Source organism: Streptopelia decaocto, assembly GCF_964273445.1.
Source record: "Streptopelia decaocto genome assembly, chromosome: 8".
Taxonomy (NCBI): domain Eukaryota; kingdom Metazoa; phylum Chordata; class Aves; order Columbiformes; family Columbidae; genus Streptopelia; species Streptopelia decaocto.
Window position 1 is genome coordinate 20686032 of NC_138662.1, and position 14437 is coordinate 20700468.

A 14437-nucleotide genomic window follows, 5' to 3' on the forward strand; every position below is an offset into this window, starting at 1 on the left:
GGGGTTGGTTGCCCACATAACGCGCAGATGGGTGCAAGCTGCTTAGGGATTAATATCTCGATACTAAGGGTTTAGGGTTTGTTTTTGTTTTTCCGTTTCTGAGAAAACGTTCCGTATTGGAACTTCAAACCGAATGGTCCTGGGCTGCTAAAATGTCTTGGGGAGGTGCCCCGGACTTTCTAAACCGTGTCTAAAACTCCCCGCAGCTGCTCCTGCAGTCTCTACTCCGAGCTCTGCCCACACAGGTATAAAATTAGGATTTCAAAGTGTCTCTGTCAAATGTGGGCAAGTGGGTACTAAATCTCCGGAATTGCTTAGAATTTCCATTTATAGTTTTACAAAGCGTAGAAGCTTAGCAACAGCTCTCTGACGCAGGAAGCTGTTGTAATTTCTCCAGCACTCTTGCTGTCGTCTGGATCAAGACGGTTTTTATCCGCTCCGTGCGGGCAGAACGCTGGAGCAAAGAGACCCGGTGACCTGCTGAGAGTTGTATCGAGCCCTCTGGCAGACTAGGAAAATAAAGGTAAGATTTTTCCAAGTATTTTTATCACAAGAGTATATTAATGATCTGGATAGTACCAACACTCTTTCTGTGTAGGCTGAGCATTCTATTTTGGCAGGTGCACCTTGTTAACAGTCGGGGGTCGGCCGGCACAACTCCCTTTCAAGGGCAGTGCGGTGTTTTATCTTCAGTGGAGATGTTTGTTCTGCAGGCTGGAGAGGTGATTAAAGCTTTGCCCGTGCAATTAGTGGCTTGATGGACAAGCACTTGGGAGCCGGGAAGGGCCGTGGGGGTGCCCGCGGGTGCGAAGGGCGCTCGGGGCTGGTGGTTCGAGCCCCGCGGGTGCTGCGGTGGCCTGGACGCCTTGGGGTGTCCGTGGCGGTTGAGACGGCGCCAGGGCAGGGGGACACCGCGGAGCCCCGCTTTCCCGAGCCCCGCATCGCCCCGTCCGCCCACTCGGCTCCGTGGCAACCGCGTCGTTGTGCGGAGCCGCCTCGGCGCCGCCGTCCTGCGCGGAGCCCCCGGGCCCGCGGCGCCGGGAGAGGTGCGGGCGGCGCGGCTCTCGGTGGGGCTGGGCGGCCGCAGGGGCCGGGCCGCGGTTCCCCCACGCCGGCAGGCTGTCATACCGGCACGGCTCTCCTTAGATAATTTTTCTTGTCATGCCTCCACCACCACCCGTTTCAACTCATTTCTAGGATATGTCGCTAATTTAGGAAGTAGCTTTGTCTTTCTGTTCCTCTCTGAGAACCTGTTGAATGGCAGTTGCGAGTTTGTGCGTCGCGTTTCCAGGGCAACCCTACCGTGAGCCCTTTGGGATAGCCATACATAGCCGCAGGCAAGACTTAATCTGCTGTAGAAAGATAGTGTTTTAGTGAACCTAAGTGCACTCATATCACAGGGTTTTTTCTTTATTTTCCTTCCTTTTTGTTTGTTTGGTTTAGTTTTTGGGGTTTTGTTTTCTGTCTTTCTACAAGGTAATTATCAAACTTTGGTTGCCAAGTATCTTTAACTATGGTTACCCAATTAGTTGCTCCACATCTCCATCCCGCCCCCGAAATAGGATTTCTGCGTCAAACCCGCACCTGTCACCACTTTCCTATTGCACAGCCCAACTACCCACAAGCGTGGTGGCAACCAAACCTCCCATCTGTTTCGCTTGAATCCCATATCCGCCCCACCAAATTACAAACCTTTTCACTGGGAATCTGCATCTGCAAGCCAAGGTTAGGCACATCCACTTAGCCACATTAAAACCTTGCTTGCCTTTTTCATTTTAGTAATCTCAGTCTTTGTTCAGCTTAGCCTTGCTAAGCCTATGCAGTCTTTGGCATACGGTAAGTGAATATTATCTAGAGAACCTAGAGTTTCTGCAGTATAGAAAAGTGCTTGATATTTACAGAGACACGTGTTCTGGTAGCTCAGATAAACACAGGCAGTTGAAGTGAAATTGTGCCCTGTGCTGCCTTAGGTGAATATATAAAATGCTGTCACTAGGGGCCGTTGAGGGAATATATGTTTAAATACAAGACAGAGTTGTCAAGCAGCCTGCTAAGTTTGCCACAAGGCTTTTAGCATCACAAAATTATTTCTGAATAGTCTGCGGTTTTACACTGATTTTTACAAGGTGATCATGGTGTTTGGTAATTTTCCTTGTATGGAATAGAACAGGAAATGTGCCTGGAGCAGGACCTGTCTGCTGGGGGGGTTAATAGGCCGTTTATCTAGTGTCTTCTGTGCTGTGTACAGCTGGTAGATTTGCACTTAAAGAGATTTGTAGTAGAACTTTTATGCAGTGTGCTCATCTTGAGTTAATAGAACTGTACCATCATGTTTTATTATTGTAGATTTTGTTTGTATGCGCTTTCTATTGAACTTTGACAGTTTAGCATATACAGTGTTTTTCTGTTTCCTGAAAGCTAAACTTTCATACTTAGGTTGTGGAAATCCCCGAGGCTACCTCATTTTACAACTTAAGCAAATTCAACTTAATGCATGCATCTGCTAAACTGCTTTCTGGACAGGATGAATTGCATTCTGGAGTCTTGTTTTTGTCATGGTTTCAGATGGCGCACTCAAGTGGAGCACCTTCCAATGAAAAGACTTTGAGAACTTTGTTTCTTCCCGTTGTTTTACCTTCATCAGTCACATCTGATCTGACACCGTCACAGAAGAAACTATTGACACACCGAAGATGCAATAAAGAGCAAAAGATACTTAAGCAGTTACTGTGAGTTTAATGTCATTCAATAAATGTTGAATTTCAAATGAAAAAAACACTGCACATTTGACATCTGAGAAATAATAATGGTGTTTGTTAAAAGTAGAGGGTTTTGACGCCACTATTGCAGTGCCTTCCATCTAAAATCATTAATACTATAAGAACATTTGATGGAATCTCTAGTATTTTTTCTCTAACAGCACTCAAAATTTGCTTAAGGAATGTTTGTTGTTGAGCAATACCTGCAGCAGAGTGCCGTTTTTAGACAGCAGGTGTTCAGTGTGCAGAAGATGTCAACTGTGTTGTAGTGATGAGGGACTGTGTGCTAAGATGGCTGCTGACCAACCATCTGACCAACAGCGAACGTTCTGCTGGAATGTTGGTTCAGTTACATTTTTGTACAAAGTGAACTGTCTTTTAAACAAGGTCTCATGTAGTAATGATTGGAGTGTATACTCGAAACTGGCCGCCTAACTTCCACTTGGGAGTTTTTAGCTGAGTTACATTGAGATAAGGCTGAAATAATCTTTGCAAGGATGGACTGAAATGTTTTAATGCGTAAGGTCAGCAGGACATGCCAACATTAACTATTTAAAATGTTCCCATAGTTATGTAGCAATTTATAACCATGGGCTGTGAAAAAAGAGCTGGTCTTTTCTTAAACAGGTTTAGGACTTTTGTTCTGAACTTTTGGTAGTATAGTCAGACAAGATCTGTTGTAGTTGTTTGAGGAGAAGTAAGATGAATCCTAACAGCATCACTAGGCAGTTGGGTGAGGTGGATCAAGGCATGGATTTATTGTGATTGTGGTCGGGATGTGTGTGGCTCTTTGTATAAGTGAAGACAGAGTACACAAGGGCAGCCTTGCCTTTTAGTGATCAAAGAGCTGGTAAACATGACAAAACAGGTTGCATCAATTAAAGTGGTAGCATTATTTTTAATATGTTATTAGTCAATTTTCTGCACTTCTGATTCCATGCTTTCCTTCAGAATTGATCGGGCTTTGAAAACCTATCACATATCCATGGAAAAAAGAGATCACAGAGATCCTGTACCCCCCATCCCAGAGCTGCCTTCCACTGTGAGAAAATATTTTCTTAATACTTCAGCTGTTGCCTATTTCGTTCTTTGTTATCGGGGCATATACGCTTCTTACTACATAGTATTTACTTAAAGCTACTTACTCCATTCTTAATAACTTATAAATGTATTTATATGCTCAAGTAATCCAACTGAAATCAATACCTGTATATCTATGGAATAAAGTTTTTATTTAGAAAGAATATTTGTTAAATTTTATATTTCTATGGTTTTTTTTGTTTGCATGTTAATACATTGGAATTTTCTGTTCCTTTTTATACAGATGAACAGTGAGGAAAAACAACAAAGAGTGAGTCAAGTTCTTTCTTCTGACTTTTTAGAGTAGAAGAGTGAATGGCGTTTATTCAAAGGGGTTGAGTATGTTATGTGGAATTAATGGCGGTTAAACAGCCTTGTTGTGGGGAAAATGGAACAGGAAGCCAAACAATAATCTTGTGGTCCAATAGGAGGAAAGTATTTTTCTTTTACAGAAAGTATGTCCATCAGTAATTTAAGCTTTCATCTAAACCTTAAAGACCATTACATAGAAAATAATCTAACAGGCTTCAGACTTTTTTCATTTGAGGTCACAGATTGTACTTTAGTCTGTACAAAATGTAGTCTTTGACATTATTTGCCTGATTTGAAGAACATGTACACATCCTGGAATTCGAGTATAGTTTTAAAATAACATACTATTTCTAAGAACCACTTTATTAGCATTAAAATATTTATACTAAGTAGCTTAAGGGAACATCCATGTTTCCAAGCCAATGTTAGATCAACTCATTCTGAACACCAATGAGATTCAGATCCCTTTTTGTTTTATAACAAACGTATCACTCAGAATCACAAATACCTGTTTCTTTGGGGGAAAACAAACGAAACCACCACCAAAAAACAAAACACAAACCACTATTTGTGCGTAGGTTTTGCCAGGTAAATGTTTGTCCCAGGAGTAATAACGTGAACTTCTGACCTGTTTTATTGTGGGCCATAAACTTTATGGCAGACAACTGAGGAAGATGCCATACTAAAAAGTACAATATTTTGTATTTAAGCAGTGAGATAGGGAGACCATTTTTACTAACCATGGTGAATAAAGAGACTTAATTGTCAAGCCTAATGCAAAAATATTTACATAACCAATTATTAGACTTCTGGCAATATTGTCCTTCCAGGAAAGGTATCTCTTTATGAAGAAGTGTGTGCAAAGTAATCAGATGGCTCCCATTCAGCAGCAGTGGCTGATGTCCATGCTCAGGCTGGTGCCACAGTCACTTATGGAAGGCAAAGATCAGCAGCTGTTGACTGAAAAGCTTTTGGGGGAGGTAATAAGTGATTATGAAAAGAGCATGAAAAGATATATGGGTAAGTACTAGAAACTACACTACATTAATATTAGTGTATTAATATATTATTAACAGTTCCATGTTCTCCCAGTGAAAATAATGACCTTATTTCATTAAGTCTTTAACATGTTTAGTTAATTTGATGTAAGACTATATTGGGAGAATGTATTTTGAAGACTTGGATGATACAGTTACCTTTGCATCCTACTATGCACTTGGTTCAACCTGGAGAAAGACCGAGAAAGTACAGTGCCTATCGAATATGGCTTAATTTTCTTCTGATGTTCATATATTGATATATTTTTTTCTAGTGCGAAGTGTTCTTGTTAAACCAGACATAGAAGGACTTGAGGATGAAGAGGAGGCACCTTTGCCTGCATTGCCAGAGTGAGTGGATTAAGTTCGCAAATAACCCACTGGCAAAACGCACTCAGTTGCATGAGTGAAATTCTTGTTGAGCTTCATGAAGAGAGTTATGGCACAATACTAATTCTAGAGTCCCTTAATGAGACTTTTTTTCTGTCTGTAGAGGATCTTATATTTGAGTGTCTTACATCTGATTGCTTTACAAAGTTTTAACACTGATAGTACTTTGTTAGTGTTGTTACAGTTACATAAGTAACACTAATGACTGTAAATGAGACTTATGGCTCTGAGTGCCCAGACACTAAGGCTGTATTGCAGCCACCCCTGGAATGAAGCATGTGCGTCCGGGGCAGTTTGCTGGCAGACAGCAGCACTGTGCAGTGCGTTAATATGCTGAAACTGCAGCTAATGCCGAGCTTTCCTATGACCTGGCTGTTATGAGCTGAAACCTTGAGACCCAGGGGAAGGTTACTATGCTCTGCCAAAATAGAAGAGGAATCCGAGTAGACAAAATATAGTTATCTGAACTGCATAATTTGCTAAAGCATCAGAATGTGTGCCTTCTAAATACTGATGATAAATACTTGCTGTTAGCAGTTGGTGAAGTTAGAAGTTTATGTTGAAAGAGTTTCAGGAAAAGCAAGTGATCTGAAAATACTCTGGAGTATAAAACATGGCTGATCAGACAGAGTATGGTTTCCACTCTGTCATACTGAGGATATGTGTATGGCACTTAAATAGCTAGTTGTGTTAGGGAGTAAGCTTTTTAATACCGCTTTTTATATGCAAGAATGTTTTATTCAAGTATTGCTTGAGCTCTTAACTTTTGGTTGGTTTGTTTTGTTATGGTTTGTTTGTTCATTTTTTGTTGTGTGGTGGTTTTGTTTGTTTGTATGTTTTTCTCTCCAGAGGCCTGGATTTTTCTAGTCCATGGCATAACAATTTTATCCGAGCAAAAAAGCAAATCCTTTCCAAGCTGCGCATTCTCCATCCCACAATGAAAACTTTACTGGATTTTGGCTATGCAGCATTCTCTACTACTCTTATAGTGGATTTGTCAAGTGTCAGGTAAAGTCTGTTTTGGTGCGTTATTAACTTGTATAGGTTTTTGAAGCTGCTAAAGAGGAGTTTGTTCAATTCTATTTTTTATCATAATGTTTTTCATATAATAAATTTCTTCAATGTGTCATTTATTGTTCTTTTAGTAGGTTACTTTGTGTTATGAAACATTTACCTTTTCTTCTCTCTGTTGTGTATAAATATTTTATTGCTGCTCAAATTGCTGGTAGTATTAGCCCTTTTGACATATGTTTTGCCTTTAATTCTGTGAAGATTATTTATTTCATCTTAATGCCGTGATCCCCATAGAAGTCTGATCAAAGTAGCATTTGAAAAATTGACTTCTAGTAGTATTAGTATCTGTAGGGAATTGTGCACTAGCCCTGAAGATCAAATTTCTTGCTGATTTTCATCAGTTGAATTCTATTTTTAATCTTCAAACTTTTCATTTTCATAATTTTAAAAAATATATATTTTCCCTCTTTTTTTTTCTGGTAACTGATCTTTATTTCTTCGGTTTGTGATATTTTTTTCCTCATTGAAATCTACAGAAGTGACGCTTAGGTTCACACTGTGCTTTCTGCTAAAAAAGAATGGGTTTGAAATACAGTATAGATTACTGTGACTTTACTCCATGGTGTTTTTAATGTTGCTTAAAAAGTTGCTTGTGATTTATTTTCTAGATTGAAAGGGCCAGTTGACTGTGACTCTCTCAAGACTGACGTCTCTCTATGCTGTTCGAAATCAGCAGAGAAGCTATTGAATACATGGTATCAGAGAGTCATCGGTCTCTTTACTCAGCAGGAGGTGTTGAAGGGTGTGAAGCCGGATCAGACAGACTCCTTTTATAGATGTGTGGATACGCTAATGTCTAATCAGGTAAAAATCTTTCCTCTTCATGATAAACTTAATGTGAAATTTAAGTGATTTTCATGGGTCAGCACACTGTATGATATGGGGCCTGTGATATGCCATCTGTTGCATAAAATCCAATCAAGTAGTAAAAGTGTGAAATATTTTTAACTTCCCTAATTTAAAATAAGTACATGGTCTTGTCTACTTCTTCTGGTGTTTTAGACACAGAAAATTTATTCGTTCTTCCACCTAGAATGTCATTAGTCTAAAGAAGGAAATATCTCAGTGTTCTCAGGACCCTTCCTATCACCAATCTTTGCAATGCAATTACATGTCATATATTAGTAAAATGAATGAAACCAGGTTTCTCTCCCTTGACAGTATTAATAAACATACTTACACAGACTGATTAAGCCCAGTTCTGCTAACGTGTATGCAGGTGGTTATAGTTCTGCAAAATTTTTGAGCATATTTATTTGCTGTGGAAAATTATATCACGATGCTTTGTGAGGTGTTTCGTTTTGTTTTTTCTCCCTGATTATGTATATCAAGGTGGAAGTTATATTAAGTGTTTCTTGGGTTGGTTTGTTTGTTTGTTTTAGGAACTTCCAATTGTTCTATTTCCTAATAATAAAAAAAACCCCGTTCAAATGAAATCACCAATTTCCAACTGAGACAGTTGGTTTTCAAAGTTGGTTTTCATTAGCTTACTGAAAATTTAAAATCTGTTAGTTTCCAGTTAACTTAAAGCATCTGTGGTTTACATTGTTGTATTTAAGAGTATAGTAATCAGTGGGAATATGTATGTTCAGCAGTTTGAGAAGGCAGTCAGTTTGAGAGATTAAACCTTTATTTACTCTGTAGAAAAATAATGGAGCAATAGTCTAATAAAATCATTGTCATATTAAAAGAAAAAAAGTCAGAGGAAAATGCATTCCAGACATTTCCTTTACACTGAAGTGTGTGTTACTAATAGACTTTTTTAGCAAATAAAAATGCATGGGCTTTCCTGAAATGCCTGTTGCTTGTTCATTAGCGTACATCCTCTGAGGGTTGGGACTCGTATCCACTGAAGTCGTGAGAAGCATTCACGCTGCTTCAGTAATCCACGAATTGGGCCAGAAGTACCACCAAGAACGGAAATCCGGCTTTCCTGAGGGAAGGGCAGGTGGGATGGGGCTTTCTGTTCTCTAACTAACAGGTGGTGTGTGTTATTACCCAGCTGAAAGACTTATTGACGAGAACGGTTGAAGCTTTTGTGAAACTGTTTGATCCTGAAGACAGAAGCTGTCTACCTGTATTTAAGATGGAATTGACTCTTGAGGAAAAGAAAATGGAGTTCTATCCAAGCTTCCAAGACCTAGAAGAAGCAATTCTGTTTATAGTAAATCGTATAGGACAGACCTTTGAGGTGTGCTTTTATCTTTACATATGTAACTGCTAAGTTGCTCAGTACCTAAAAATATTAGTAATTCAGCAGTCTGACTACCATGGTAATGGGAAGTGGAATGCAACTTTTGGTATTGATTTTCCTTGACCGTTCTGCAGGTCACATAATGAATCTTGATGTCCAGCAGAACTCCATTTTGTTATTCCTTGTTCATTAAAAAATGGTACACCTGCCACTGATTTAGTCCTCTGTTTTAATCTGCAAATCTGTGTGTATGTCTACAAATTACTGTCTGCTTGTTCGTTGTTTCATCGCAGGCTGAAAGCTTACCCAGGAAAGAGAATTAGCTAGGTTATCTTAACCTTTTCATTTTCTTCTTTGGTATGTTTAGGAAACCTGAGGGTGCTTTAAGTAACCACATATTCTAATTTATTTATGTATTTATTTTTAACATTGAAAATCAAGTAGTTTTGCAGTGTATACTTTCTGTCAACTAACACTTAACATAGAAATAGAATTAGAACCTCAGTTATGTGTGATGACTTTCAATAAACTTGCATTGATAATTAAGATCCCCAGAGAAAGACAAGGAAAAATAGAGTTGATATTCCTTTTCTTTCTAAGAAAAAGAAAAGCCTCAAATCCCTAACAACTAATATATGCGATATCTAAAGATTTATGTGTTGGGGACCAACCTGTGAGTCCAGGGACAGTCTTTCTGGGGGCTTTACATGTGTCCCTGCGAACTCAGTCTTGGTCTTCAGTCATACGTGATGGTACTTTCAGAGCGGTGGTTTGGGTTTAGTTTGGTGTGTTAGCACATAGGATAGAATTTATGTAAGATTGGATAATTATGTTTACATGTTTCCTGTTAAACTTTCTGAATCAGGAAGAGTTGTCCTGGGTGTGTATGAAGCACCCAGCCTTGCTTGTGATAAGGGTCTCAAACTTTCCTGGATACAGTGTCTTCTACAGATTGCAACTTGCTTTTAAAATCTGTGTATCCCCGCATTGCTTTTTAAAATTTAAATAATCAGAACTTGCCCTCCTTTTAGAACATCCAGACAATACGGTCTTGGCTGATGGGAGACACTGCAAGGCTGGACGCTGAGCTGCCTCATCACATCATGGAATGGGCCACATCAACACTGAAAAAATCTATCAGAGACAACCTACAAGGTCCAAAGGAATATTTTGAAAACTATGGTGAGTGATAGATAAGTGTTTAAATAACTGTGTTACTTCTTTGCAATAAGCAACTTACTGTACAGTACAGTGTATGTATTGTAATAATATTAATGTAATATTACTGAATTGTAGTCGAAAGGTATGGCTGGCTTGTAGACGGGACTGCAGAGGCACGGATAGAAAGATTTGAAGCAGAAGAACACACTTTTGATGAATATACTGCTGTAAGTTTTAATTCTTAATTTTATATAATATTTTTACTCAACATACAGCAATAATGAATAGAGGATAATGGCTGCTTAGCCTTTAGCTAAAAATTATGTTTATTGCTTACAAATCTACAACATAAGTGTTTTTTTCACTAGAAGTCTGTAAATAGAAAAAAATATTTATTTTCTTCAATGTGTGATACTTATTTGTGTAGCCAAGTAGTTAAATAACAGCTCTGAAGTGTAAAATCTAACGTTTTCTTAAGTTCATAGACGAATTCCTCACTCTCAAGAAGGAAATCTTGAGTTTACCAGAGATGGCTTATTTCCCTATGATCTCTTTGAATTGTGAGGATTTAAAGCAAGGTTTGGTTAGTAACGCAAACACCTTTGCGAAAATGCTAATGGACAGAGTAGCTGCGAATCACAGAGAGGAAAATAAAAAGTAAGTAGAATTTTTCACTCATGAATGCAATATGTGTTTAATGTGTAGTAGAAACGTGTAGAAGAAATGCAAACATGCCATACCCTTGTTCAGTGAAGTCTCTTGGCTACTATTGATCTCATGGAAATTCCACCAGCTGATCTATTTTTTTCCTATGCTTTAGACTCAAAAACTAGTAGAGAACCTTACTAATAAGCTTAGATAACAAGAATCTAAAAGGTGACAGAATCACAGAATGTCAGGGATTGGAAGGGACCTCAAAAGCTCATCCAGTGCAATCCCCCCGCCGGAGCAGGAACACCCAGATGAGGTTACACAGGAAGGTGTCCAGGCGGGTTGGAATGTCTGCAGAGAAGGAGACTCCACAACCTCCCTGGGCAGCCTGGGCCAGTGTGTGTTACCCTTACTGAGAAGGAGTTTCTTCTCAAATTTAAGTGGAACCTCCTGTGTTCCAATTTGAACCCATTACCCCTTGTCCTACTGTTGGTTGTCACCAGGAAGAGCCTGGCTCCATCCTCCTGACACTCACCCTTTATGTATTTGCAAACATTAATGAGGTCACCCCTCAGTCTCCTCCAAGCTCCAGAGCCCCAGCTCCCTCAGCCTTTCCTCACACGGGAGATGCTCCACTCCCTTCAGCCTCTTGGTGGCTGCGCTGGACTCCCTCCAGCAGTTCCCTGTCCTGCTGGAACTGAGGGGCCACAACTGGACACAAGATTCCAGGTGTGGTCTCCCCAGGGCAGAGCAGAGGGGCAGGAGAACCTCTCTGACCTACTGTCCACCCCACCCCAGGTACCATTGGCTTCCTGGTCACAAGGGCCCAGTGCTGGCTCATGCTCATCCTGCTGTCCCCAGGACCCCCTTGGTCCCTTTCCCCTACGCTGCTCTCTAATAGGTCATTCCCCAACTTATACTGGAACCTGGGGTTGTTCCTACCTAGACGCAAGACTCTATACTTTCCCTTGTTATATTTCATTAAATTTTTCCCTGCCCAGCTCTCCAGCCTGTCCAGGTCTCTGGATGGCAGCACAGCTTCCAGTGTCACCACTCCTCCCAGCTTGGTGTCATCAGCAAACTTGTTGATAATACAATCTAATTCCCTCGTCCAAATAATTGATGAATATATTGAATAATATAGGCCCCAGTACTGACCCTTAAGGCACTCCACTAGATACTGGCCTCCAACTGGACTCCGCCCCATTGACCACGACTCTCTGGCTTCTTCCCTTCAGCCAGTTCGCAGTCCACCTCACTACCCACTCATCCAGACCGCACTCCCTCAGTTCAGCTGTGAGGATGCTGTGGGAGACTGTGTCAAATGCCTCACTCAAGTCAAGGGAGATCATGTCCACTGCTCTGCCATCATCCGTCCATCTTGTTATGTCCTCATAAAAGTCAATGAGATTGGTCAAGCACGACTTCCCTTTGGTGAAGCCATGTTGACTGCCCCTTAATGACCCTCCTATCCCTGATATGCCTTGAGATGGCACCAAGGAGAAGTTGTTCCATCAGTTTCCCAGGGATGGAGGTGAGGCTGACCGGTCTATAGTTACCCGGATCCTCCTTCCTGCCCTTTTTGAAGACTGGAGTGACATTTGCTTTCCCTCAGTCCTCAGGCACCTCTCCCGTTTCCCAAGACTTGGCAAAGATGATGGAGAGCGGTCCAGCAATGACCTCAGCCAGCTCCGTCAGCACCTGCAGGTGCATCCCATCCGGCCCCATGGATTTATGGATGTCCAGATTGCTTAACTGCTCCCTAACCCAGTCCTCATCAACCCAGGCAAACTCCTCCATTGTCCTGCCTTCCTCTGGGGCCTCAGCGGTATGGGATCCCCAGGACAGCCTCCGGCAGGGCAGACAGAGACAAAGAAGGCATTCAGCAACTCTGCCTTCTCTGTGTCTTCTGTCACCAGGGCACCCACCTCATTCATCAGTGGGCATACATTGCCTCTGGTGTTAGTTTTATCTGCCACGTATTGGAAAAAGCTCTTTCTGTTGTCCTTGACCCCTCTCGCCAGGTTTAATTCTAAGGAGGCCTTAGCTTTCCTAGTTGCTTCCCTACACCCTGTGACAACAACCTTATGTTCTCCCCAAGTGGCCAGCCCCTCCTTCCATGATCTATAAACTCTCCTCTTCTGCTTGAGCATACCCAGCAGTTCGCTGTTCAACCACGCAGGTCTCCTGGCTCCCTTCCTTGACTTCCTACGTGTCGGGATGCTCTGATCTTGTGCCTGGTAGAAGCAGTCCCTGAACACTGACCAACTATCTTGGGCCCCTTTACCTTCAAGCAGCCTTGTCCATGGGATTTCCCCCAGCAATTGTCTGAAAAGGCCAAAGTTTGCCCTGCTGAAGTCCAAGGTTGCAATTCTGCTTGCTATCCTGCTCCTGCCACAGGAGATCCTGAACCCCACCATCTCATGGTCGCTGCAACCAAGGCAGCCCTCGACCTTTACTGCTTTACCAGACCCTCCTTGTTAGTGAGGATGAGGTCCAGCAGTGCACCTCTCCTGGTCAGCTCCTCCACCCTTTGCATCACAAAGTTATCCTCAAGGCACTGGAGGAACCTCCTGGACTGTGGCTGGCCGGCCGAGTCGTCCTTCCAACAAACACCAGGGAAGTTAAAATCCCCCACCACAACCAGGGCCTGTGACTGTGACGCTGCTCTCAGCTGCCTTTAGAGGCCTCATCAACTTCCTCAAAGGTCAAAGGGCTTCATCACTGTCCTGCTTTTTTACTTGTGAAATACAGTACTACTGTGCTCTCAAAGGAAAGCCTAGCTAGATTCTCTTATTACAAGACAGATACCTCTACATTTTCGTAGATAATGACATAATAACACTGTTAATTTTAAAGGTTAATTTGCAGGTATGTATTAAATAAGGAGTGAGGTCATATTAAATTGTTTGCTTAAAATGAACAGTTATAGTCAAGTTTTATAGTGATTCCACATTACCAAAATGACATATTTACTAGGAAAGTGTTTGTGTGTATGATAATGATACTGTACTTACCCAAAGTCATCGAATAATTTATTGCAAAAGAATACTCCCAAATCTAAACAAATCAATTATTGCAAGTTAACAAGCAGTATTTTTCTAGGCTGACTTGGTCCTATTCCCCATTTTGTTTCATAAAGTAATGGAGTTAGTACAGGGATAATACTTAAAGAAGTAATTTGAACTTTTAATTCCGTTAAAGCTTAACTTGAAGCCAGTCAAACTAAAATCTTAAAATTTTGATATTTTTATGTTAAATCTCTAGGATATGCAGGGAGTTTGAAACAATTAAGAAACGTGCATTAAAAGTTCCTGAGACAACAGAGGAAATGGTGGAAACAATAGCCTACATAAAGAAGGTCAAAACCGAAGGCATTGAGGACCTGTCGTTAAGGATCAAGGTAAATGACTATTCTCTAATTCTTAATCTTTTGCCAAACACGCTGGCCTATACAAATACAGAATTCATTCTGGAGCACCAAGACTTTTATCTGATCATTCTGCATGTATAAGTAAACTGGACCCTCTGTGCTACTTGATAGAGATGTGGGAAGTCCAGCTTTGCCATTTGACTTAGTTTATTTCCCATTCCCAGGTGTTCTGCATGTCAGTGAGGAAATGCAGCTTGTAATGAATCATAGCAGATTGTAGGACACTCAGTTTATTATTTGGACCTAGAGACTCACATCAGGGCTGCTTAAAAAGCTATTTGGAAATGAAACAAGTGTGAAGAGAATTTCACGTCTAAGAAATCATGACTTCGAACACACAAGAAAC

The 14437-nt window shown here is 41.0% G+C and overlaps 1 protein-coding gene across 1 annotated transcript in view; it reads left to right on the forward strand.

The window, feature by feature from the left end:
* Window positions 1–108: 108 nt before the first annotated feature.
* The window catches only part of DNAH12 (dynein axonemal heavy chain 12), a 62177-nt gene continuing 47848 nt past the window's right edge, over window positions 109–14437 (forward strand). Inside the window, exons 1-13 of the mRNA XM_082060299.1 lie at window positions 109–523; window positions 2566–2729; window positions 3711–3801; window positions 4084–4110; window positions 4982–5171; window positions 5464–5539; window positions 6428–6586; window positions 7261–7456; window positions 8655–8843; window positions 9878–10028; window positions 10143–10234; window positions 10486–10664; window positions 13926–14061. Coding sequence (XP_081916425.1) covers window positions 2566–2729; window positions 3711–3801; window positions 4084–4110; window positions 4982–5171; window positions 5464–5539; window positions 6428–6586; window positions 7261–7456; window positions 8655–8843; window positions 9878–10028; window positions 10143–10234; window positions 10486–10664; window positions 13926–14061 — 1650 coding nt within the window. The 5' untranslated portion in view covers window positions 109–523. The remainder of the gene's footprint in view (window positions 524–2565; window positions 2730–3710; window positions 3802–4083; window positions 4111–4981; window positions 5172–5463; window positions 5540–6427; window positions 6587–7260; window positions 7457–8654; window positions 8844–9877; window positions 10029–10142; window positions 10235–10485; window positions 10665–13925; window positions 14062–14437) is intronic.